Source organism: Homalodisca vitripennis, chromosome 6 (genome assembly GCF_021130785.1).
Source record: "Homalodisca vitripennis isolate AUS2020 chromosome 6, UT_GWSS_2.1, whole genome shotgun sequence".
In the NCBI taxonomy this organism is placed as follows: domain Eukaryota; kingdom Metazoa; phylum Arthropoda; class Insecta; order Hemiptera; family Cicadellidae; genus Homalodisca; species Homalodisca vitripennis.
This window is the reverse complement of record NC_060212.1, coordinates 122,621,788-122,644,691: the sequence shown is the minus strand read 5'-3', so window position 1 is coordinate 122,644,691 and position 22,904 is coordinate 122,621,788. Positions and strand designations below refer to the sequence as shown.

The window sequence follows — 22,904 nt, the reverse complement described above, 5'->3', positions numbered from 1 at the left end:
AATATAGTAAAAATTTATATATAAACAAATTAAATAAAATCAATGAACTAAAAAAAAACTTGACAATAAAGCCCTACATCAAAATAATAATACATAAACTACACTGCAAATTGATTAAAAATATTGATTAACATCAAAATTGAAAAGATAAATACGCGGATCGAAAATGGAAAGGCGAATAAACATCTAACCTTACGCAAGGCTACAGGCGGACTGAGCGCCCATCAGTAGACGTCGTTGGCTCTGTGGGAGACTATGAACATCTGGCCACCCACTATTTTGTCGAACAAGAGCCGTTCAAAATAGACACGAACGATTGTCTCTTATTTAGATAAACCTTGTTTGACAGTTTTTACTAAGTTTGTTACCCAGAAATGCTTTTAAATAATATTAAAATAGAAAATTGATTTTGCGTCAGTGGACGTCGTTGGCTTTTAGCGTTAGTTTAGGCATGACGTCTAGTAACATCATTGGCTCGGTAAGGGTTAAGGATCTGCTGTATATGGTTAGTTAACACTGACTCAAAATTTAAATACTTATTATTATTATTGTTGTTGTTATGGTCTGACCCATTTTTACTTTATGAAATATTAACTTTAACATCATGTTGTACAGTAAAAAAGTAATTTATAAAAATAGTTATGCAATATTTTGACAAGTTTTAAGATTAGGGTTTTAGATTATTGTGACATGTTGCAGCACCTCGAGTGTCAGAAGTCAGCACCAAGGGATGTTCAGTAGAATGGCCACCCTGCAAGCCTCTGGCCTCAGATCCTGTGCTGTACTGCCTGCAGCTATCCAGGCTACGTGACCAGATCTACAAGCAGGTCAGCCATTACACTTAATTTATTCTAGGATTTTCTTATAATGGTGTTTAAATCTTAAAATCTTTTAGACAATCCCTTTCTCTATTAATTTCTTTACTCAGTTAAACAATGAAGGGGTCAGATTGATCATATCAATAGTACAAGGAATTTGAGAGTTTTTATTTTATCTCCACCTATAAAAGACTTAAAACCTATAAGACTTTTAATACACGCTGTTAGTGTAAAGTTCACGTGGACTATTGTGGTGGTCAGCATGATAATGGCGAGGGAAGTGGAAGAATTATGTGGCTCCCAGAATCAAAGTGTTTATTTTTAGATTTACCCTCATTAGTAAGCTTGACGAGGTATCTGTTGTAGGTGTACCGAGGAGGTGACACCAAGACCCAACTACATGACCTGGAACCTGGCGCAGACTACTGTGTGAGAGTGTGTGCAGTGCGTCAGACGGGGGTGGGAGAACTGGCTGGAGCGTTCTCGCCCACTGCCACCTTCGCCACACCTGCCCCACACTCTACCCCCACCCACACTACCAAGTCTCACCAAGTACAGGTCAGTATGAATCTTAACACAGAAATATACCGTAGTTTCTTGACCGACAGAGAATTTCAATTTGTTGATGCACTTGTGATATTGTTTACCTCTAGTATAATTTAAATTTTGTTTTCATCCCACCTGATCAGTTATAGAAAATTGCAAGTTTATTTGATACGAGAAAGTATTTTGAAGACTGAACTCCAGACTCATCAGTTATCAGTCTGTCATGTTAACTATTGATCCAAGAAAGCACTCAGATTGCATGACTTTTGTTTATTACCTTAATTTCTTTATGTGTTCTCTACACAAAGGCAAAGTTGCTTTGAACTTAACTCCATGTACTCATTTAATATTTACATTCTTAAGTTGTCTTATTACTACAAAGACAACTATCATGGTTTGTGTTATCATGGTACAAAGGTCCTAAGCAACATGTCCTGGTACAATGAGATGCTAGTACATGTGATTGCAGGTGCTGCCTACGGAGACACTGGTGAAGGGGATAGGTTTAAATTTCACGTGGCAAAGGAAGAAACTAAATTCTCCTGATGTGATATTGCTAATTTTTTAGTATAGAAAAATATTCAATATTTATAAATGTGTAATATTTATCTTTTACTTTATTTTTGTTTGTTCATTTATTGCAAACTTCTGATCTTGACTTTCAATTATTTTAATTATTTACCATCACAAACTCAATTTTGATTCTGGGAGTATATTACATGTTAATGCCTAAATACAACATGATACATTTTTATACTAAAAAAACAACAATAGAAAGGAGAAATTTTCTTCCTTCATTTGGAAGAAAAAGGAAAAAACCAACACTAACCAACTACCAACCCATTGTCATCATCACAGGCTGGGCCATTTTTCTAGGAGAGATCGATCTCCTATATTTATAAAAATAACGAAACTACGTAAAATTGTAAGTACCAAACTGTATATAAATGCTATTGTTTTAAGGATGGAACACTTCTTTTGCGCATTATACAATAGCATCAAATGACATATAGAATAAATCTTTATAACAAAATAAGACAAAACTTAAGTTACATAATAATAATTAATCATCATAACTTGGACTATTTTAACATTTTTACTTGTAGTATTTTAATTTTGTTTGCTGTCATTTATTGATAAACATCACTTTAGATTTACACAATAGAACTTTGAACAGATTTCTTTTTTAAGTCTCAAATATAGTTGGATTACTAAGAATCATATTTATAGCAGTGGAAAAATAAATAAATAAAAAAACAGCATTTATCTAATAATGTAGGTCCAAAAAAGAAAACTGATTGCAGAGTTAACGACAGTCAATATCTGTCCACTACAAGATTTTCTTTGTCTCTCGTATTGTAATTGTGTCCAAGAAATGAAAACATATTTATTTTGAAAGGCAACAATTACTGTGTGTTAAACTAGCAAGCAGGGCAAGAGTGAATGTGCAACTTGATTGAAAGAGCTTGTCATAACTGTCCCGCTCGTACAATCCCCAGACGATCCTCATTGCCCTCTTCTGGATGCAGAAGATTCTGTTAAAGAAATTTGCACTACAGAAGCTCCAGAAAATAAATACAGTAACTAATCTTTGACTCAAACAAGCCATTGTAACCCAGTCTGAGTCTCCCTAGAGGCAAAGGTTGCTGTTGAGATGTTTAACCTCAATATGTTACACAATATGTTTAACCTACATGTTTAGATGAGAATCCCATTTTAGATTGAAATCTAAATGAACCCCTTGAAAAAATAGTACAGAATGACCTGTTATGGGTGAGAGTGTTCAAAGTAAAGTAATTCGGCATATTTAGAGTTTTTTGGGAGTGAAATTCTATGAAATTAGTTTTTGAGATATTAAGAATAGTTTATTTGTTTTGAACCACTCCCGGAGGTGGGACGAAATTAAGTCAAAAGTGGAGGGCTAGGTATTGGGATAAACTGATGTCATCTGCAAAGAAGGTTACGGAAACTAGGTATTGGGATAAACTGATGTCATCTGCAAAGAAGGTTACGGAAAGTGCTTCATTATTATATTGTGTTATAAATAAAATTATGAAGGTCATTTATATAAAGTAGAAACAAAAGTTGTCCCAACCCTGAGCACTGAGGTACGCCTGTCTCAAATACTGAAAAATCTGATTGATAATGTTGCCATTGTTGTGGACTTCCAATGCACTGGATACTGCCAATCAAATAAGATTTAAACCAGTCTGGGTTATTCCCCTAATACAATTTTGTTAAAGCTTCGTTAGCAATATATTATGATCAACTACATCAAAAGCTGTGCTTTGTCAAAAAATAAACCATATGTGTATTCACCAGAATCCACGGAGGACAGGATATCTTTCAAGGAGAAGGCTATGGCAGATGAGTTATTGAAATCGGGTGTTGACATTTTTGTTCTCATAATATAGAAATCACAATAAAAACATTACATTAATCACTACCAATATGTGTCCCCCAAAATTAATCATTCATAAGAGATTCAGCTTCAATAACAAACTCTAAAAAATTTAAGAAGTGCACCAAATATCTTTATAAATTTTACTTCTGATAAATTGTATTGATCAATACAACTTCTGTTTCTTTTATCAATATGGCCACTGTTACTTCTGGTAGCTATAATTGCTCTATCCATTTGTTATGGATCTACTCTTGTGACGTGTTTATCTGTTTGCAGGCCACAACGCACAAGCCGCTAACGGACACCCAGTGGGCACTGATACTCCTGGTAGCTTTTGCCATACTTGCGTTTCTCTTTGCGTTCATCGTGCAGCTCTTCATGTACTAGCCCCCTCTCTCTTCACTCTGCTCCATGTAATTTATTTCTGATTGTCACGTTTAACTGTAGGATTTGGGATAACATCTGACTGTACGTGATTGTAGTCTTCCACATAACCCCAGGCAGCTTTTTGTATTGTGCACTTTCTGTACACTTTTTTTCCAATTTTTTGTTCTGATGCCTGGCTGTTTTGTAAATTGTTAAATATACCAATGTTTGTTTTTTTTATTTAAATGTTGATGCGGAGTCGAGATCTGCTGGTGCTATTCCATGTTTTGTCCGCTACAGTTGGCTCCACTGGCAGTTCTGAACATTGTCTCTGCTGCTATAAGTGTTAACATTACTACATGTGAATGTGACTGTTGTATTTAGCTTGACTGATTCTGTTCTCGGCAGTGTGTGCTTTTGTAATTTTGTTAATTTATTGTAGTATTTAATTATATCAATTAATGAATGTGCTAACCCTAATTAAATTCCAATAAAATAATGTTTTAATTTTACAACTAAATAAGTACTGTAATTGTCACTATAAAATAATCATGAGAATGATAGTTGCTTGAAGTATTTATTTCTCATATCACCTTTATTATTCTCAGTTGCCTTTATAAAACGTTTCTATGTAACAGTTCGATTACAGATAGTTTCATAAATTCCTTTTATACAGCATTTCCAAGTCATGAAATTATTTATAATTGAACAGCACAAATTGTCTAAGAAAAGTTTATAATGGTAACTGCAGTAATTAACAAAACAAGTGACAAAATGAAAAACTGCTAGTAAATTATGTGTTTTTAACTATTTATAAATTATAGCAAATGGTATTGTTTCGTATGCATGATATCAGATGTTTATATATTATTGTTTTGATTATATATCAAATAAATACTATAAATTGTTTATTTTATTATATGTGCATACTTTGTAGCCAGTTTAATTTTTATTTATTTTCTAAATGTTGTATTAAATATTATTGTAAATAAAACCAAAACACCAATGATATTTTAATTTGATGTGAACATGTATTATGGACTGTATACTGTGTGTCGCTCAACCACAAGTATGTAGCTTTACTACAATTGCAGTAATTTAATTATTCGGTGCTATTGTTGGCCTAAATGTTCAGAGCTGCCGAAATGTGTGCATTATTATAATTATTTATCGTTGTTTAAGAGAAAAGGGTCTAAAGTGCGAATGGAAGTAAGCCTTAAAGAGGTGCAATACTATATAGTTACCGATCTTCCGCAGCACTACTTCGGGGTGTGGAGCGAGACTTGTACTGGACACGCCCCGTGTCCATCCATTCCTGTAAAAATAGATTAAATTAAAACTATATTCACTATGGTATTTTGAGTGTTGTTATTGGTGCATTTTTATTTTTTCCAAGGTGTAATAAAATGAATTATTATTGTTACTGTTGTAATTATAATAACAGTTAATAAAGCAAGGTTTATTTATCATTGCTGTTATTATAAAGCAGGTAAATGACAAGAGATATATTATAAATATTCTACTAGATATATGAAAAAGTTATTACAAATAAATAAATATATATATATAAATACATATAAAATAGTGATATGTTATATTTTATGTATGTGGATCATCACAATGAATACAATTTCCACTAAAACCGAAAACGTGCTATTATTTCAAATGGTACCTGGTGTTTTTTATACTTTCTTGTTAAATCGAGGCCACCTTTTCACAGGGAACTGCACACTTATGTAAGTCATAGACTTTTTTAAGGTTAGGACATTTCTATGTGTGGATTATTTATTACCATATATCTGGCATTGGATGTTTTTACATACGCTCTCTTTTCCTGTTTCAGATATATGACCTGAATCAATGTAGAGTTGATACATATATTAAAGTCACAATGCTTTGTGGAAAATTGGCCTTTCTTTAATAAGAAAGTACAGGACTTCCTTTTCCTCTCCTTAGTTGTAATGGACATTAGCACCAGTTGGACAGAATTGATTATCAGAGCCAAGCCATACAAATAAATAAAGGTTGAATATGAATATGAAACTAATAATATGAAAGGAAGAAATAATTAATATGAGGTTGAAATATTTTAAAATTAAACAAATTATTGCGAGTTTTTACACTGGATGAATTTAATATATATATTTGAACTGAAAAAAATTTGATTGTGTTGTTTCAATTATTACTTTTTTATGACTATTATAGTCATGGGTAATTGATCCTGATTTAGAGAGTTCAGTATTTTTAACTACATACCTTATAACCTCATTTACATACAGACTGTCATTTACTATAAACCTAGGAAAGCAAGTTTGACTGATTCGGTCTTTAGATCCATTAATGTTCTGTATTGTTTTTAGTGTTCCAAAATATACTTAGTTGTTTTTAGTTGTAAAATTAATTGAGATGGTCAATCATCCCCCTAAGGCCACTTATTATCCGAAAAAATTATAATTGTCGAGAATAAACTAGAAAAATTTAAAAAAAGTTTATTGTTTGTACATAGCACGTTCAGCTAATAAAACGTAATAATAACTTTAATGTAATTTAAAAAAGCAAGAAATCACAATAATTTTTGTGAGCCAAAAATGAGGTTTTGCATGCTTGTGTATGCTTTTGGCTATTCAATTCACACACCACTGGCTGGGTAGAAGACAATGTGTGATTCTGGTGGGTGGAGACAGAGTGGCAGTAAATGTCCATGTCTAGTTTATTTTGGAAAAGAAGAGGGAGCTTTCTGTAGATTTCAGAATCAGAAAAATAGATCTTTGGATCTGGTATCTAGAATTATGTTGAGAGTGCATACAGTGAAACAATGTTCATATACAACTTCACACCTGTAATTAAAGCCATCATATTAGTGGTTGGCAAAAGCTTGCTTTGAGATGTTACAACAGGTGCTGGAAGTACTGAACCTATTTCTGTATGTACACAGAAAAATGGAGAAAATTTCAGAGCACTTTTGAGATTTAGGTTCAAAGAGATTATTAGTTGACAAGTTGGATGGATATTGAAAAATCAAATTTCTATCGTCTTTGTTACAAAATGGAATCATTTTATCTAATATTGTTACAGAAATAGTAACAGTATTTGTGTGTTCGCTTTGTTGCTATGGAAATTGGAAACATTATATAAGGAGCACAATTTGTATTTGAGTACTGACTGAGCTACCAGGCAAAGCCTTAGCACTAAACAATTACTAACAGTTATGAGTTAAACTTGATTAGCTTAAAAAGAAATGACTTCGATGAGGGATCAGCTATATCTGGTCAAAACGGTGAATACAAATTTGTACAAAACAAGCATCCGAGTATGCTTTGTATATCTACCACGAGGCTTGCTCCTTAAATTTACTCATAATGTAACAATTTCTTGTCAAAATATTTTAGGAATAAACTATTTTTGTTTAATTTCCAGTGTAATTTGTTTTCTGTTCAGAATACTGTATAACAACACTCATACACCAGACAGAACCATTCTGAGTTCTGACGTCAACCTAGGTTAAGCCATATAACAGTACATGGACATGATCATAATCAACTGAGCTGTCGATGTGGTGACCTTGGACTTGTGCTCAAACCGCCACAAGGGGCAAATGTCCTATTCAAGTAATTTTGTTAATTAGGCATAATGTCACTTATAGTAGAATTGCACCATTAGCCATTCGACCAACTGTATGAACCAAACATAACCTACAGTTCTTCTTGTTCTGATCATGATCAATATTGCTATGACTCATCATTAGGGTAAACGTAACTTGTCTCATGACGGTCTAAACTAAGCTGGTCTAGACTGCACTATTAACAATTTTGTACTGTAGTATGCCAACAACTGTAAATTTAGAACGTGTAAATAATTTGATTAATAATAGCATTGATTTGATGATCGATATGCTCAACATTTATCAGCAGCTTGTTACCTACAGTAACAAAGGACAGTGGAAACTATTTTGATGATGAAGAATCAGAAGACGTCATGATTCATTCTGATGCCTAGGTGCAGTTAGACTGACTGATGATTTATTTAAAGCGACAGTCTGACTAAACAAAAATTATGTCTTGAAATAACATACTTATACTTTTATACTACAAAGTAAAAATTTCTTGTTTATTTCCTTTATAATTATCCCTATAAATAAAATAAAAATTGGCTCTTTTTACTGTTATATTTGTAACAAATACATTCTTGAATATCTAAATTCTACTGTTTTTACTGTATTCTCGGTTTATCCGTATTACTTCCAGTCTTAATCAATCCGGATGAAAATACTACACATTTTCAATACCCCCAAAAGTCAGACTATTATTAATGATCTTCATGACATTGCAACTATATCCCAGACTATAACCTTGAACTACTGCTAAACAAAATACCTTGTAATGAACTCTAATAAAACAATCAAATTTATTGGCCATCCCACCAACTGTAGGCATCTGATGGCTTTGTTACACACAAAAAATAGTTAAGATGCTATGATTAAAAAAATATTGTTTCCAGACATAACACCCTGTGTATGGAATAAAAGTGTGGAGAAGCATTAATGAAAATAAAATACTGTGGTATAACCCTTTCTGTTCCAATTATACTGATTATGACGTACTCTTTATCTGACAATATGATGCGATTACTGAATTCAGAGCTCTTTGTTTATTGAGAAATTAAGACAAAGGTGAGTAAAAATCAATTTAGAATGAGAGTGCCATGTAATTTGGCAGAGCGATCAAGAATGTCGTCGTACTTTGGATCTGAGCTAGAGATAGTGAAGGTTCAAATCCTGTCTGTGACCTTGACACATTTTATCAGTACCCTCACCCTTGTGTGTATCGACTCTCCACCTTATTCTGTTTGATAATATTCTTACACAGACCAGTGGCCCATAAGGATGGACAGAACAAGACTTAAAAGGGGATTGGCCTCTCTTTTTTATACAAACAGGGGTGCTGAAAAGTCTTGAAACGCCTAATATCTTCTGTACTCATAAACGTACAAAAAAAATAAAACTTTGTACAGTGACATAGAGTATAAAATTGAACTTCTTGATGCTCTCAGTAGCTTTTCACCACCTCAGGGGCATGGCCCTTAAGGAGTCGGTGGAAAATCTTAACTAGAAACATAGGTCCGATGTGCATACCATATTAAAGATTTTAATTAATAGAAAATCATGCCGCAAATTAGACCTCAAGAGGTAATCCTAAACAAAATGTAATGCTCGAAAGTTTCTTACATCTTATGCGCAAGAGAATGGCTTAATGTTATTGTAACCGTTTCAGATGAAGCTACAAAACTTCACACATGATTTCTAAGATGAACTAACACCTATTTTAAGATGTATTCAGTGTCCTGCTATTCTTCTATGGAAACAGTCCTCGAGGAGTCAGTAGAAAATTGTTACTGTAAGCATATGTTGATATCCATATAATTTTAAAGGCTAGTCAACCAAAGAAATATGCTGCAAACCACTCTTCCAAAGCTTTATTTATGCAATACAAAATGGTGGCAGTTCAAAGATTTTAAAAGTAAATTGTAAATTCAGCAGAAAACTCAGGGAGTTGCTGTGAAGTTTTAATGCAGTGTGAAGTTCTGTAGCTTACCTGCCGATCAGCTGTCGTCCGCAAATAGATTTACAGTATTTGGATTTGAGATTCAGTTCCCACACATCACTAGTTGTAATATTGTGAAATCGTAATTTTCCGAAACATATTTTAAGCACTTCTGTTTGTATCAGAATCATGTGAAAAGAGCTGAGGTATTAAGTATCAGAATCAATTTGTCCCTAGTAAAGATTCGAGGGACATTATAAAAATTTACACATGTTACCCGGAGCCCGAAATTTATGTATAATTCAAGTTTTTCCAAATTATAATTATTGGTGGCAGCCCTGATTACAGTCCCACGAAAGTATCGTGGTTACAGATATATACCACTGCAGGCCAATATATGAAGAATGCATCAGAAAATTATCTGCTATAGAAATTACCGAATTGTAGTAATTTCCAATATGTTGAATAAGTAGACACCAGTACAGAACAGAACCTTCCATACCTGCCAGATTACGAGCACAATTAATGTTTTCATTTACAGGATCTTAAATCTCGTATATTTGAGTTTGCCCTTTAAGATAATACAAGAATAGAATCACCCTATCTACAAAGTAAATAAAAACAAGAAAGACTGTGGTCAAGTCACGTGTTCGTTAGATTATAGTCATTGTTTATCCAATAAGAAGAGCTCCTCCTTCAATGAAATACCTCATATAGGTTGTACAGAATGAATACTGTCCGACTGATCCTCACGTTTGCGGGGAAGTTATTCAGATGAATAATTGATAGGAGAACTGATAGCATTTCTAACAGCTGTCGGCCAGGCAATGCCACTGTGACAACAAAAACTGACGTGCGTGGTAGATTCGGCCAGCTACAGACTGGCAAGTTAAGTTGCGAGAGAGTATGTGCAAGTACTGTTGCATAATGTGAACAGGATAATCAATTTTACTCACGAGAAATGTTGAGTGTACTTGCTGTGGGTGTATTTCTGGTTGTTGTAGGAATCGATACAAAGTCTGTTCACACATGGCAGTGATGTCTGGCAATGTTAATAATTGGAATTTTGATGGCGACAATGCTGTCCAGTTCTTGCAAACAGCTGTCTGACACTTGTTGCTGCAACAGTTGCGAGAGCTCGTGTGCCCGTTTGGACTGGCGATTATTACTTTCGGACATAAATCTTTTTGCTAGTGTAAATGCAGATAGTTTACTCAGGGTTTGTATGCAACCGTGATATCAAAACATAACATCACTTTCTTTGTTTAAATCTATATAATATGACATACAATCTGAACGTGTGTGTGAGAAGCAATCGTCCATAGACCAACTGAGGCCTCTGCCAAATACAAGCTTAAGCGGTGGCCGAGAGGGGTAACAAAGTTTAATATTTGAATTGCACTTTTACAGAACGTTCAATACTGGCCACAACAGAAGTGAACAGCATGGCAGTACCACTGTGCCGCTGATCCGCCACCAATTCCAGACATTAAATTCTTCTCCTGCCACTCAGCTCTTAGCTCATTCTTTCATTGCTGTGCATCATGTCAGGTCTAAAGCCCCCCTCTTGGGTTTACTTGTAGTCGAAAATCCACTATTTTATTCTTCAAAAAGTGTTTTATCAGTATAATAACAATTCAACTCATATACTGGTGTACTAAAAAAACCGGATTGCATCTCTTATCAACCACCAAACAGATGATAATATTCACTGAACCAAACCAGTCTGTTTTTTGTGTGAACACTGTACACATTTTAGGAATGTGCAATCTATCTAAGAAACATCTTTGAAAATGCTATTTTCACTCAAGGATAAGAGTTAGACAACTTCGTTCGGAGACGCATTTCGGTGACTGAATAAAACTAAACTACCATTTGTATTGCGTCCATTACCTCCTTGCTGCTTACAGCTACCGCTCGCATAGTGGCTGAGGCCCGAGACGATCGGTCGGCTGAATTTAATTCCAATGGATTGCTGTGTTTGGGCGCAAGGGATTGTTACACAGGGGAAGAACTAACCAAGAATAATTCCACTTCACTAGGGGGGCCAAACGGCGTCAAATGAGGCTCGCAAACATATGTCTGGACCACACCATGTAAAATAGAATGTTTTTAGATTAATCAGGTCCTGATTCAAGGACTAAAATTATTTCTTGATTTCATAAGTTCTTAGAAACAGAAAAATTATTTTTGAGATATTCCTGGTTCTACAGATTCCCAACTCATTTCTGGTCAGGTGGCCACCCTGTATTTATATGATAAATAGCCATTAAAATATTGATTGTGTAAAGTATTAAACAAAGTAAAGGCAAATTAAACAAAAACAACGCTGTTTTGTAAATATTTATTGAAATAATCTGTAAACTAACAAATAACAAAATTAACCTTTCAGAGCAGTTTACAAAAAGGACTACCATTACCCAGCCTCTCAAAATAAGTGCTTAAACATAAGCAACAGAATTAACAGTTTTCTCAGGGTGTGCTTTTCTATTGGAATGAAAATAAATCCAGTAGTTTTCTCTCAGTAAAAAAAAAAATAATAAGTTACAAAATGCAGCACAAATGTCAAGTTCTCTTAAAATTAACACTATTTTGTAACAAATCATTTATCTTTACGGTCTTGAGAAATACTGTTGTGTAATTTGCTGACTTCCGGTTCTATTAAGTCATAAACAATGACACCGTTCTCGTCGATGAAGCAAGCCACAGATTTGAGGAACTGAGACTCACGTACAGCTCCTGTCTTGCTATCTCGGCAGCTCAGCACCAGGTTATACTTGTCATCATACCTGCAACATTCGACAGTCAAGCATAATTCTACCAAATATTGGTACTTCACATGCAAGTTAGAACACCATTTTGTAGTATAACTGACTCATTTCACTCAACCTGCTATCCTATAGTATTACGAACGGTTGCGTATGTAATAATACAGAGTGAGAACGCATGATGATTGCAATAGTGTTATAATGTTGTACATGACAAAATGGTGATGGCTTTCACTACCAATATTCGGTTTTCTGGACATAAAAAATATTTTATAATTTTTACTCACAATATCAATTTAGGCTAACATACACATTTTTATCAATCAGAAGCAGTGCAGAGAGTCAACAACAACATGGCCAGAAATGTTAAAAACTCAAATTTTGTTGGTGATAATTTTATAAAAAGGTAAATATTTTTCAAATAAAGTTTTCTTTTAGTGTGCTTGTTTCACTGAATTTGGGACTTTTTTGTGTAGTTCTTTGGGTAATGAGAATAACAATTTCATGAAATGACAACTAAAACCATGGTCAGAATCTTTTTGCCGTTTTTTATTTCCCTCAAATTTTACAAGATTTTTGAATCAAAAAGTAAAAAACAGTTTTGAACAAATGTATATAAAAATTGCCCAATGAATAATAAAATTATCACATATTTAATAAGTGAACCTGAGTTGCTAAAAATGATATGGCATTTTTGGATCAAACCTCTTATAATATCTTAGGCACTTTTGATTAATAATTTAGAAAGTCTTCACACTGAAAGGGTTAACCAGTGTGGACTGGATTGTAGAATAAGAGCAGTTGTTCCATTCTGATGAGGGATTATTGAGTGCAGCTTTTTCACTGAGAGTAAAAACGTCACAAAAGTAACCAATTATAAGCCATTCAGGCTGACTGTCACAAAGGTACTGTGTTAACACATTGTTTTTTCCACACCACGCCACAGCATTCAGATTTCTTAAGAAGATTTTTGAGGCATCCAGATGAAACAAGCTGCCAGTTGCAGAAGGGAAATTAAGCTGGCCTTCATTCCATCCCAAATGTGTAAGTCAGTATTGTGAGTGTCAGTATCTCTTCCATCACTACTTTTCTCTTCTACAGTAGTCCATCTATAGTCCGGCCCCCCAGTAATCCGGCCAGTAAACAAAGGCAGGATGTCATCATAGCTGTCAATTTGAGATCCCAGCTCATAGCGACAGTGTATTTAACAGCACTGGTTTTCTGTTTTTGAATATTGTACATATAGTGGAGGAAGTTTGTGAGATATTTTGATGAATTTTTTTTGCTCATTGTGTCGTTAGAATTTATGATGGTTAGTATTTGTAGTGTGTTAAAGTTGATAAATTTTGTACTGTACATTTAATGATAGTACACAGTGAGGTTGTACTGTACTGAGACTTTATTTGTGGTTTGAAATAATATCTGATATTGGAATCAGCATTTTATTACTATATTTTTATTAATCAGAAGTTCAGCCTTATGAACAAAACTTTCTATAAGTAGTCAGTGATTTGAAACTTGGTCCGGACCAGATTGGACGACTTGGTCCAATGCCGACGAAAGTGGACTTTTTGGAGGCTTTTACCTAAAAAAAAAAACACTTGTGGATAAGGCTGACAATGTCTGGTTGGATTATTGAGGGACTACTGTATTTCCAATACTTTCTAAATGAAGAATGTAAACACTTGTGGATAAGGCTGACAATGTCTGGTTGGATTATTGAGGGACTACTGTATTTCCAATACTTTCTAAATGAAGAATGTAAACACATGTGATTTTTTGTGTGGGGTAGAAACAAATGCGTTTTGGTTTATGTTGCTTGCAAAGAAGAATATAAAGAGACCCTTCATTGCCTAGATTATTGTTTTAGTGTGTAACTGATGTGCCAAAAAAATTCCTAGTTGCTTCCCGTTTTAATGGCAAAACCAACATGATGCAACAAAAAGATGGCATGAAAGGTTACAGTGCCTTTATTATTCTAAAGTCAAATAAAGCTAAATTGAGAAGTAAAAGTAATGTAGCTGGTACATATAACACAGTACAATTGCCTACTGCCGAAACATATATTGTGACTTTAGAAAAGTTAGCTTAACAAGTAGAAAAAGTCAGGACCAATGATACACTGGTAAAACAACGGCTTTGTAGTCTAAGCTTCCGACTTTGGGCCTGACTTAGAGACAGTGCAGATTCAAATCCCGTCTATTGAATGTTTAATTAGAACTCTCAACAAACCTTTATCTGCACTGACTGAACTCTCCCTTATTTTGTTTGATGAGATTCTCATTGACAGTCGATGATCCATGAGGACAGGACGAATAAGGAAAAAGAGACCAGCCCCTCTTGGAAAAAAATATTCATATCTGGAAGCAGCAGCCTAGTCCAGTAATGCAGCCACTTGAAGATCATGATTAGAGGTTAGAGTGTATCTTGGAATAAGACTTTTCGAGTTGCATGACATCCACACTTATCCTTCTTATTGCATAGCACTTTATTAAGATGTGAGCAGGACTGAAGTAAAGCTAGGAAACTTTGTATAGGAAACTGAATTCTAGTAACCTGAAATTCTGATAAAATTTTACCTTTCTATTTTCAAATATATAGAGTCTAAATCTGGGCTGGAAATTTATGGATGACTATAGCTCCACAAACTCTTACATTGAGTAAAATGCTTTGACAATCAAATGCTGGCTTAGTAAAATTAAAAATTTTTATGTATTAGAGTATGCACAAAGAGTATCTACAAATGTACTTACTTTTTCAGGTAAGAACTCGCTTCCCATGTCTTGTCAGGGGAGAATCCAGTAGGGTCCTTCTGAATAGAGACAACAAATATCCCCTTTTCCTTATACGTGGTGTAGAGAGTGAGCAAACCCATGATGATGAAATATAAGCTAACACAGATTATTAGAACTGGTCTGGAACACAATTGAAACATCAATAGTATTTTGAGAATTAGGCTCAGAAAAAAAAACATTTAGCAATATTGCGATCTTAAAAAAAAATACAAACTGTAACTAGAATACAGTATTTCGTTATTAACCCCACATCAGACGGTAAATAAGAGGGATAACATTGCCATAACGTATTTTAGTTACTTCTTTCTAACAATGTAAAAAAAATGGGATAATAGTACAAAAAAAGGCAGGCAAAGATTTAATACATAGAAATGAAAGAATTGAGGCTTCATAATCAAGGCTATATTTAGGTTATATTCACAATCAAGGGTATATTCACCGAAATCAATCCCAAAATAATCACTTCTAAGGATCTACCTGTGGCAGCTGTTGTCTGTCAGCTGACACATGGACAATGGAGGAAACTAAAAATTAAAGAAAACCCTACAAGCCCAGATATTACTGATTTTTTTTAAACTTTGATTTTTCCACTTTGCAACCATTTGAGTTTGACCGAAATCAAATGTTATTTACATCTTTAAAGTGAGATAATAATATGAACCGTACGAATACAATCAGTATGTGGCTATGCTACTTCTAGTGTTACCTGGAGAGAGGGAAGGGATAGAGCCAGTCCCACAGCAGAGCAAACATCGCTACAGAGACAGCCAGCCCACACAACACCAGGCGACCATCCATCAGAGCAAAGTTCTCCACATAGTTGAACTTCTTAGTTAGTACCTGAGATGCTACTTCTAGTGTTACCATTACGTCTAGTAGGTCTACCTGGAGAGAGGGAAGGGATAGAGCCAGTCCCACAGCAGAGCAAACATCGCTACAGAGACAGCCAGCCCACACAACACCAGGCGACCGTCCATCAGAGCAAAGTTCTTCACATAGTTGAACTTCTTAGTTAGTACCTGAGATGCTACTTCTAGTGTTACCATTACGTCTAGTAGGTCTACCTGGAGAGAGGGAAGGGATAGAGCCAGTCCCACAGCAGAGCAAACATCGCTACAGAGACAGCCAGCCCACACAACACCAGGCGACCGTAAAAGTTCTCCACATAGTTGAACTTCTTAGTTAGTACCTGAGATGCTACTTCTAGTGTTACCATTACGTCTAGTAGGTCTACCTGGAGAGAGGGAAGGGATAGAGCCAGTCCCACAGCAGAGCAAACATCGCTACAGAGACAGCCAGCCCACACAACACCAGGCGACCGTCCATCAGAGCAAAGTTCTCCACATAGTTGAACTTCTTAGTTAGTACCTGAGATGAAAATAAATTAGCAATGCAAGCACAAATTAATATAGCCATATCATAAAAAAATTTAAAAAAGTTAAAATTAAATACTCTTCCTAAATTTTTATCTTATGGTGTACAGCAATTGAAAAGTACATTTATAATTCAATATAATTAATAAAAGTTACCACATTAATACTTGTCACATTGTGAAAAGATTGATAATTACAGAAATTTACTAAAAAAAATTATTAATTACAATGACCACCAAACCTGCAGTAGTTTATGGAAGACGGACAATATAGCTGAAAGTAAAGGGGACAATATTATGATCCCCCCTAATTCCATCCTTTATTTCAAAGATCATAAAATTTAGTTGTTTATTGAAAATAACAAAGTAAATAACCTATTCTATTTAAAATTAGGTTTACAAAATTACAATCATATTTATAACTAAGATTATAATTAGATGTGCAAGAATATAGGACTCTATACAGTACATAATATGACCTATGAGTATTTTAAATCTCTTGGAGAATATTTGTCTGTCAACCAATTTTCTTCCATAGCGGTCATTCTTCTATTTCACAAAGAAACTAGGTTGTGTTTATACAATATGAATCAGCTCCAGGCTCCTGGACTGAAAAAGCTTGAAAGCAAGGGAAATACTAATATATATATTGTATAAAAAAGTGAATTTCATTAATAAACTGGATTAAAATAATTAAAGAAATATAATTTTTAGTATCATCACCAACATTTTTTTTTATAAAATCAAAAACTCTGTAATTTCATTAACCAAATGAAATGCTACCCCAATTAATATATTTTATACTCCTTAACCATTACATCAAATCATGTGGCTATGATTAAATTGCTTCCTGTTCATCCAGTGAATGGACATAGTAAGTAATACAGTAACATTTTGTAAATATTGCAAATTAATAAATTTATCAAACCTCTTTAACGGCATCATCCAATGCATTTTTGACTGCTGCTCCATCCCACTTGTTAATTTTAATTGGTTTATTATCCTGTAACAAATTACAAGTATATAATAAAAATTTAACGATTTTAAATAATTGAAAAATATTACTTTCAACTATACACATGACAAAATATACCTATATGTTTTTAGAAAAAAATATTCTATTTGCTTAAGACCATTTGATACTTAGTCTGCACAGGAAAGTTACAGAAAAACAGCATTAAATTTCAACTTAGTTACAGGGTCATTTTATTTTTGACAATACATGAGTTCGAACATTGTTTAGTACCAACAAATATTGAGTTAAAAATAGAAGTAAAAATATTGTTTTATTACTTGTTTTTACCATAATGTACATATACAACATTTCATAACAACAGAACTATGCACAAAATCACCCACTAACATAATGCTGGGAGATTAAAATAACTGTCCTAAAATATTATTTTTCTGTACTTTGAGACGAGATACTACTATATAATTTTGAAACTAGATAAAATGAAGAATAAATTGGCTATCTCAGATTCTAATATTTATTATATCATCACACTGCCAAATGCAGTCCCACCACTTCAAATAGAAATTTTTTTAGTATAGTTATATTTTTTGTTGGTTTATGCATGTTTAATAAGCGGCCACTACCACAATCATTGAATGTTAAAAAAAACTGTCGTTTAAAATAACTAAACCTTATTTAAACTATATTTGAGTAGCGTAGTACTTACAATTACTTTTGCTAATTTGAAATGGTATTTCTGCAGGTACTGAAGCCGTCACAACTACATTCATTAATTAAAAAGTTATAGTTTGTTTTTAGTTCCAACTAAAATATTACATGATTTTCAATATATTCGTAATATCAAATTTAGAATTTGAACATTTTAAATTTGAGAAGAAAAGTCTTCTCATGTGCAAAAACATTGTGTTTGTTCTAATTTTTCTTGCAGTGAAACACTATTTGATTTCCACCTTTATTTCTAGATTTCACCTCCTCAATACAAAATGGTACTTAGGATTTAAAGAAGCAAGGTCATTATGTTGTAACCATTTAAAACATTGTTCAATGTCTAAAAATACATTTTGAAACAATAATTGCCAGTTTATCACAATTGTTCTTGCCGACATCCCTACTGAGACATCCCTTCCCAACTGAGTACGTAAATGAGATAAAAACAGCTGGCAATGATTAATTATGAATATCTATAGGTCAAATGTTTCCATATTTCGAATTGATAATCACGATTTTATTGTGGTTGAGGTAGCTTATTATATTGCAGCCTAAATTATTATTCTGACCACAGAACATAAGCTATCGGGAGCAGATAGGCTAATGTTGAAAATCACAGATAACAACAAGCCTAGTACACAAATATAACAACATTAACCATTTAGGCTAGAGTACAATAAGTGGATCCGATTTTTATATTGATATTGAAAAACGATATTATTTAAGTATAACTATCGATACAATGGTCCGAAAATGACTTTTGCACAATAACTAACTTGTATCAACTTTTTCATTGTCTTGTCTCAATTCATGTATTGTCTTTTATAGACAATAACACAGTCAAAAGCTCGTGAAGGACTGTGAAACGAAGTTTTAAAAGTGGCATATCAGCCAACCTACTTACAAGTAATCTATGTGATTATTTGTACAAAAGAGAAGTGCGGTTTTCTAGAGAGGATGTTTTCAATAACTTCTTGAAAGCGGTTAATCATTGCTACCCAGAGGAACACATAAATATATTCGTATACATATATTTCGTATATTCTGTTATAAATGTTTGTCATTTAGTTATTATTTATGATTTTTCCCTAATTTCAGTTCTAATTGTTGGGTTGGATCTTTATAGCTCCTTTATTATTTATGAGATGACTATGTATTTAGTATTAAATATTTAAATTACAAATAGGATTGGTATAATGACTATAGATATGTTGATATGATAGATAGACTCGTATTCGATATATATGAATATTAAGTATTGATGATTATAATAAATGATATACAAACCATGTCCGCTTATCACACTTTACCCACCATTTATATTACAATAATAAAAAACATAGTTATTTGTGATTAGCAACCCCTAAAATCAAATATATTGTTTCAAGAGGATGACTAGAATATCTCTCACTGACAATTTGAGGCATTACCATCAACCTATTCGGGGAGGCTTTAACACTTTAAGGAGTATGGACGTCATATGACGTCTTTTTTTGATAGGCTAAAATGAGTAAAGGATGGAATCCAAAAAATTACCAAAAGAAATAAAAAATATAAAACTTTAAAATCTCTTGAAAAATGTTTATTTACATTTGAATGCTTAATAAAAAGGACTACATGTTCCACAAGTCAATATTTCAGTACTTTTTCAAAATCAAATGTCTTATTTCCTCACTACGAAAGACTCGATCAATATTGTCTGCCATTTGGACAACAGTAACTTATAGATGGTTGATCAACAAATATAAGTCACTCTCACAAGATAAATATGGCCACAGTATGCAGTATACAAGGAATGGCTAGTATAATGTGGCGGTATATTCTGACAACAAAGTGATGCGCGCGCCACACGACCTTGAGTCAGTGGCTTCTACCAGGTGGCTACTGCGATCTGGTGGTAAAATCAGATTACAAATGAATGTAAGCACAAATATTGAAGTTAAGTATGTTGCCGATAGATGGAACAACTTTGCAGACAAATATACTTAAAGGCAATCAGTAATAGCGTTGCATTTACGATAATACAAAAATACAGAGGCTAGACGTCATATGAAGTCCGTTCTCTTTTGGGCCACTATAGGAATATACGTCATAGAATTTAGACACACTCCTTAAAGGGTTAATAAGCGACCTACACTCGTTATTCGGTTATTTTTATTGAACAATTCGATACATCCTCCAACTTTGATATGTAAAAATCGTGCACAATAAGAGTTTTAATAAATTACCGTAACAAGAATCTCATACATTACAATTTTAAAAACATAAATTTAACACTAACATTACAAAACAACAAAACCAACTATGACCTAGACTTAGACATCAAAGAAACCTTACAAATATTTATAACTTATCCAGCTTTATACCAATAAGTAACCACTTTTGAAAAATGGAGGAAAGAATTCTCCCTATGGGTTACCAAGAGCCAAACCCACATGTTTAAACCACTTAACAAAATCACATCACTTGTGTGAAATATCTCACATATTTTCCTCATATTCTTTGCCATTTTGTCTCAAAATATTAGTTACTTCTACTTATTTATTGTTTACATTAAAATTACTATAACTAATAAGTTTAAATTACATGCTAAGTTAAATAAATTGTAATATTGAATTATTCTTTCAGTTAAAAATGACAAACCATTCAATAAAAACAACAGAATATTGAGTGTGTAGTGTATAGGCCGCTTATTCTTATTGGTGTGTCTACCCACCAATTCAATTACTAGGCCTAGTTTCCTTTTACAATATTTTTTTTTTAATTCTGGAGGTTTTGTTCTGAATTGTTTTCTGTTATTCTATTCTCTTTCTAAACATTTCCCATTGGAAAAACAACAAATCCTTTAAATTAGTAATGTGAAAAAAGTATATTTAATGCTATGTATAAGAACTACTCCTACTAAAATTAATAACTTAACTTGACTTTTTATAAGGTAGGATTGTAAACTATTATTTATGACCGACAGTAAATTAACTTTTAACACATTAACCACATTACCGGTTTTAACCTCTATATCGAATTGCAACCTAATTGAATTTTTATGAAACACATTTTACTATCCCTAAAGATAATTAGAAATATAACTAAGAAAACTTACAGCATTATCTTTAGAATTTTTTGACATGTTTAGAAATAATATTTTGTACAACTAGCCACTGTGGCAATTGACACAAATATAACACAACACAGCCCTCACCAACCAATAGGCTCGTAGTGCTATGCTTGCTATCGTGTATCTATGAGACGTCATACAAAGAAAAGGTACACGTACTCCAGCGTCCAAAGAGGCAAGAAAGATTTAATGTTAAATGTGTATAATGATGCACATACAATCAAAGATACATACGAGTAAAATCAATTTAAATTAAATTAAAATGATACACACACACACACACACACACACACACACACACACACACATATATATATATATCAAATTCTGTGATAAATTATGCACTCGAAAATTGGGTGTACATATAGGCCATATAAACTATTGGAAGTATAACTCCAACGCGGTAATTTTGTCTGACAGCAAATACTCTACCTAGACCACCAACTTTGACTGTCCCCACTAGTGGCTAGTGTGGCGTGGACGTACTAGCCTGCATTGAAACCTTACATAGAATGAGTTCACTGTTAAATTGTATACCATATAAAACGCTCTAAGCATATAAGGTATAAATATAATTAAAGCTATAAATCTTTAAAGCCTACCTAGACATAAACTATTATTATTATTATTTATTTATACTTAAAAATAAGCAACACCATACAGTTAATATACTACAAGCCAAATACATCAAATATTTTTAGTCATGCTACATAATTAATTTCTTTTTGTGAACAGATGAGAAGTACAGATAACTGAACAGTTAATTATTATTGCTCCTATAAATAACAAATGGATTTAAAAAATACATCATTCTTTAATTAGATTAGATTAATAGCATGACTGCGGTCAAAAAATTGATTATTACTAATGTGGAGAAACTAACTCTCTTGAAATTTTTAACAGAGCGTTCTATATACACAAATGAGGAGTACCGACACAAAAACACTATAATATAACTTAACACAATACAAGCACCTTCTGGTACATTGCGCAGTTTTCCTATGGATACAAAATAGACAACAATAAATATTATACATTGGTATTTAAAATATTTATGCTATCTATAATTTTTAACAAACTTAAGTATTCATTCACATAAGTTTTTCTTTACATCTTCTTAGGTTATTAGATGCTTTTCATAGGTTTCTTAAATTAAAGAAAAGAATCCCTTGAAATAATAATAATGATTTTCTTTATTTGCCATAAAAATATACAACATTCTTGAGTCATTAAGTCATAGTATACAAGCTTATCAATATCGCCGTCACTAAGTAAAAAAGTACAAAAAAGAAAGTAGTTACAAAAGGTCTTCAATAAATCATTAATAATTAAAAATCCATAATTGTGGAGTTAATTTAAATTGTAAAATTGTTTTTCTAACAAACAGGAATAGAACTTGCATTTTAATATTTAAGGGATATAAGAAAATCGTTTTCTCCAAAAATATTTTTTTAATACACTACAATAGGACTTGTTATGGTGTTTACATAAACGAT

At 33.1% G+C, this 22,904-nt stretch overlaps 2 protein-coding genes across 7 annotated transcripts in view; one reads left to right on the top strand and one right to left on the bottom strand.

The window, feature by feature from the left end:
• LOC124364890 (fibronectin type-III domain-containing protein 3a) overlaps positions 1-5,783 on the top strand; it is a 181,572-nt gene extending 175,789 nt beyond the window's left edge. For all 5 annotated transcript variants that reach the window (XM_046820690.1, XM_046820689.1, XM_046820693.1 and 2 more), the window contains 3 exons: positions 700-827; positions 1,185-1,376; positions 4,045-5,783. In XM_046820690.1, coding sequence (XP_046676646.1) covers positions 700-827; positions 1,185-1,376; positions 4,045-4,155 — 431 coding nt within the window. In that variant the 3' untranslated portion in view covers positions 4,156-5,783. The remainder of the gene's footprint in view (positions 1-699; positions 828-1,184; positions 1,377-4,044) is intronic.
• Positions 5,784-12,003: 6,220 nt separating this feature from the next.
• LOC124364889 (probable signal peptidase complex subunit 2) lies at positions 12,004-21,535 on the bottom strand. 2 transcript variants are annotated; one of them, XM_046820688.1, is made up of 5 exons: positions 21,394-21,535; positions 17,538-17,612; positions 16,472-16,605; positions 15,196-15,357; positions 12,004-12,463 (listed from the first exon to the last, which is right to left on the bottom strand). In XM_046820688.1, the coding sequence occupies exons 1-5, from the start codon at positions 21,418-21,420 to the stop codon at positions 12,277-12,279; spliced, it is 585 nt and encodes a 194-aa protein (XP_046676644.1). In that variant the 5' UTR covers positions 21,421-21,535; the 3' UTR covers positions 12,004-12,276. The 2 variants fall into 2 exon arrangements, with proteins under 2 accessions (XP_046676644.1, XP_046676643.1); XM_046820687.1 differs by lacking the exons at positions 16,472-16,605; positions 17,538-17,612; positions 21,394-21,535 and adding an exon at positions 15,944-16,220.
• Between the last annotated feature and the right edge of the window lie 1,369 nt (positions 21,536-22,904).

Excerpts from the sequence above, each read along its gene's own strand:
- LOC124364889 (XM_046820688.1), bottom strand. The coding sequence starts at position 21,420 with ATGTCAAAAAATTCTAAAGATAATGCT. Across the intron at positions 17,613-21,393 it reads AAAATTCTAAAGATAATGCT|GATAATAAACCAATTAAAAT; the intron begins GTAAGTTTTCTT and ends AATTTGTTACAG. Across the intron at positions 15,358-16,471 it reads TATCCCTTCCCTCTCTCCAG|ACCAGTTCTAATAATCTGTG; the intron begins GTAGACCTACTA and ends ATTGTGTTCCAG.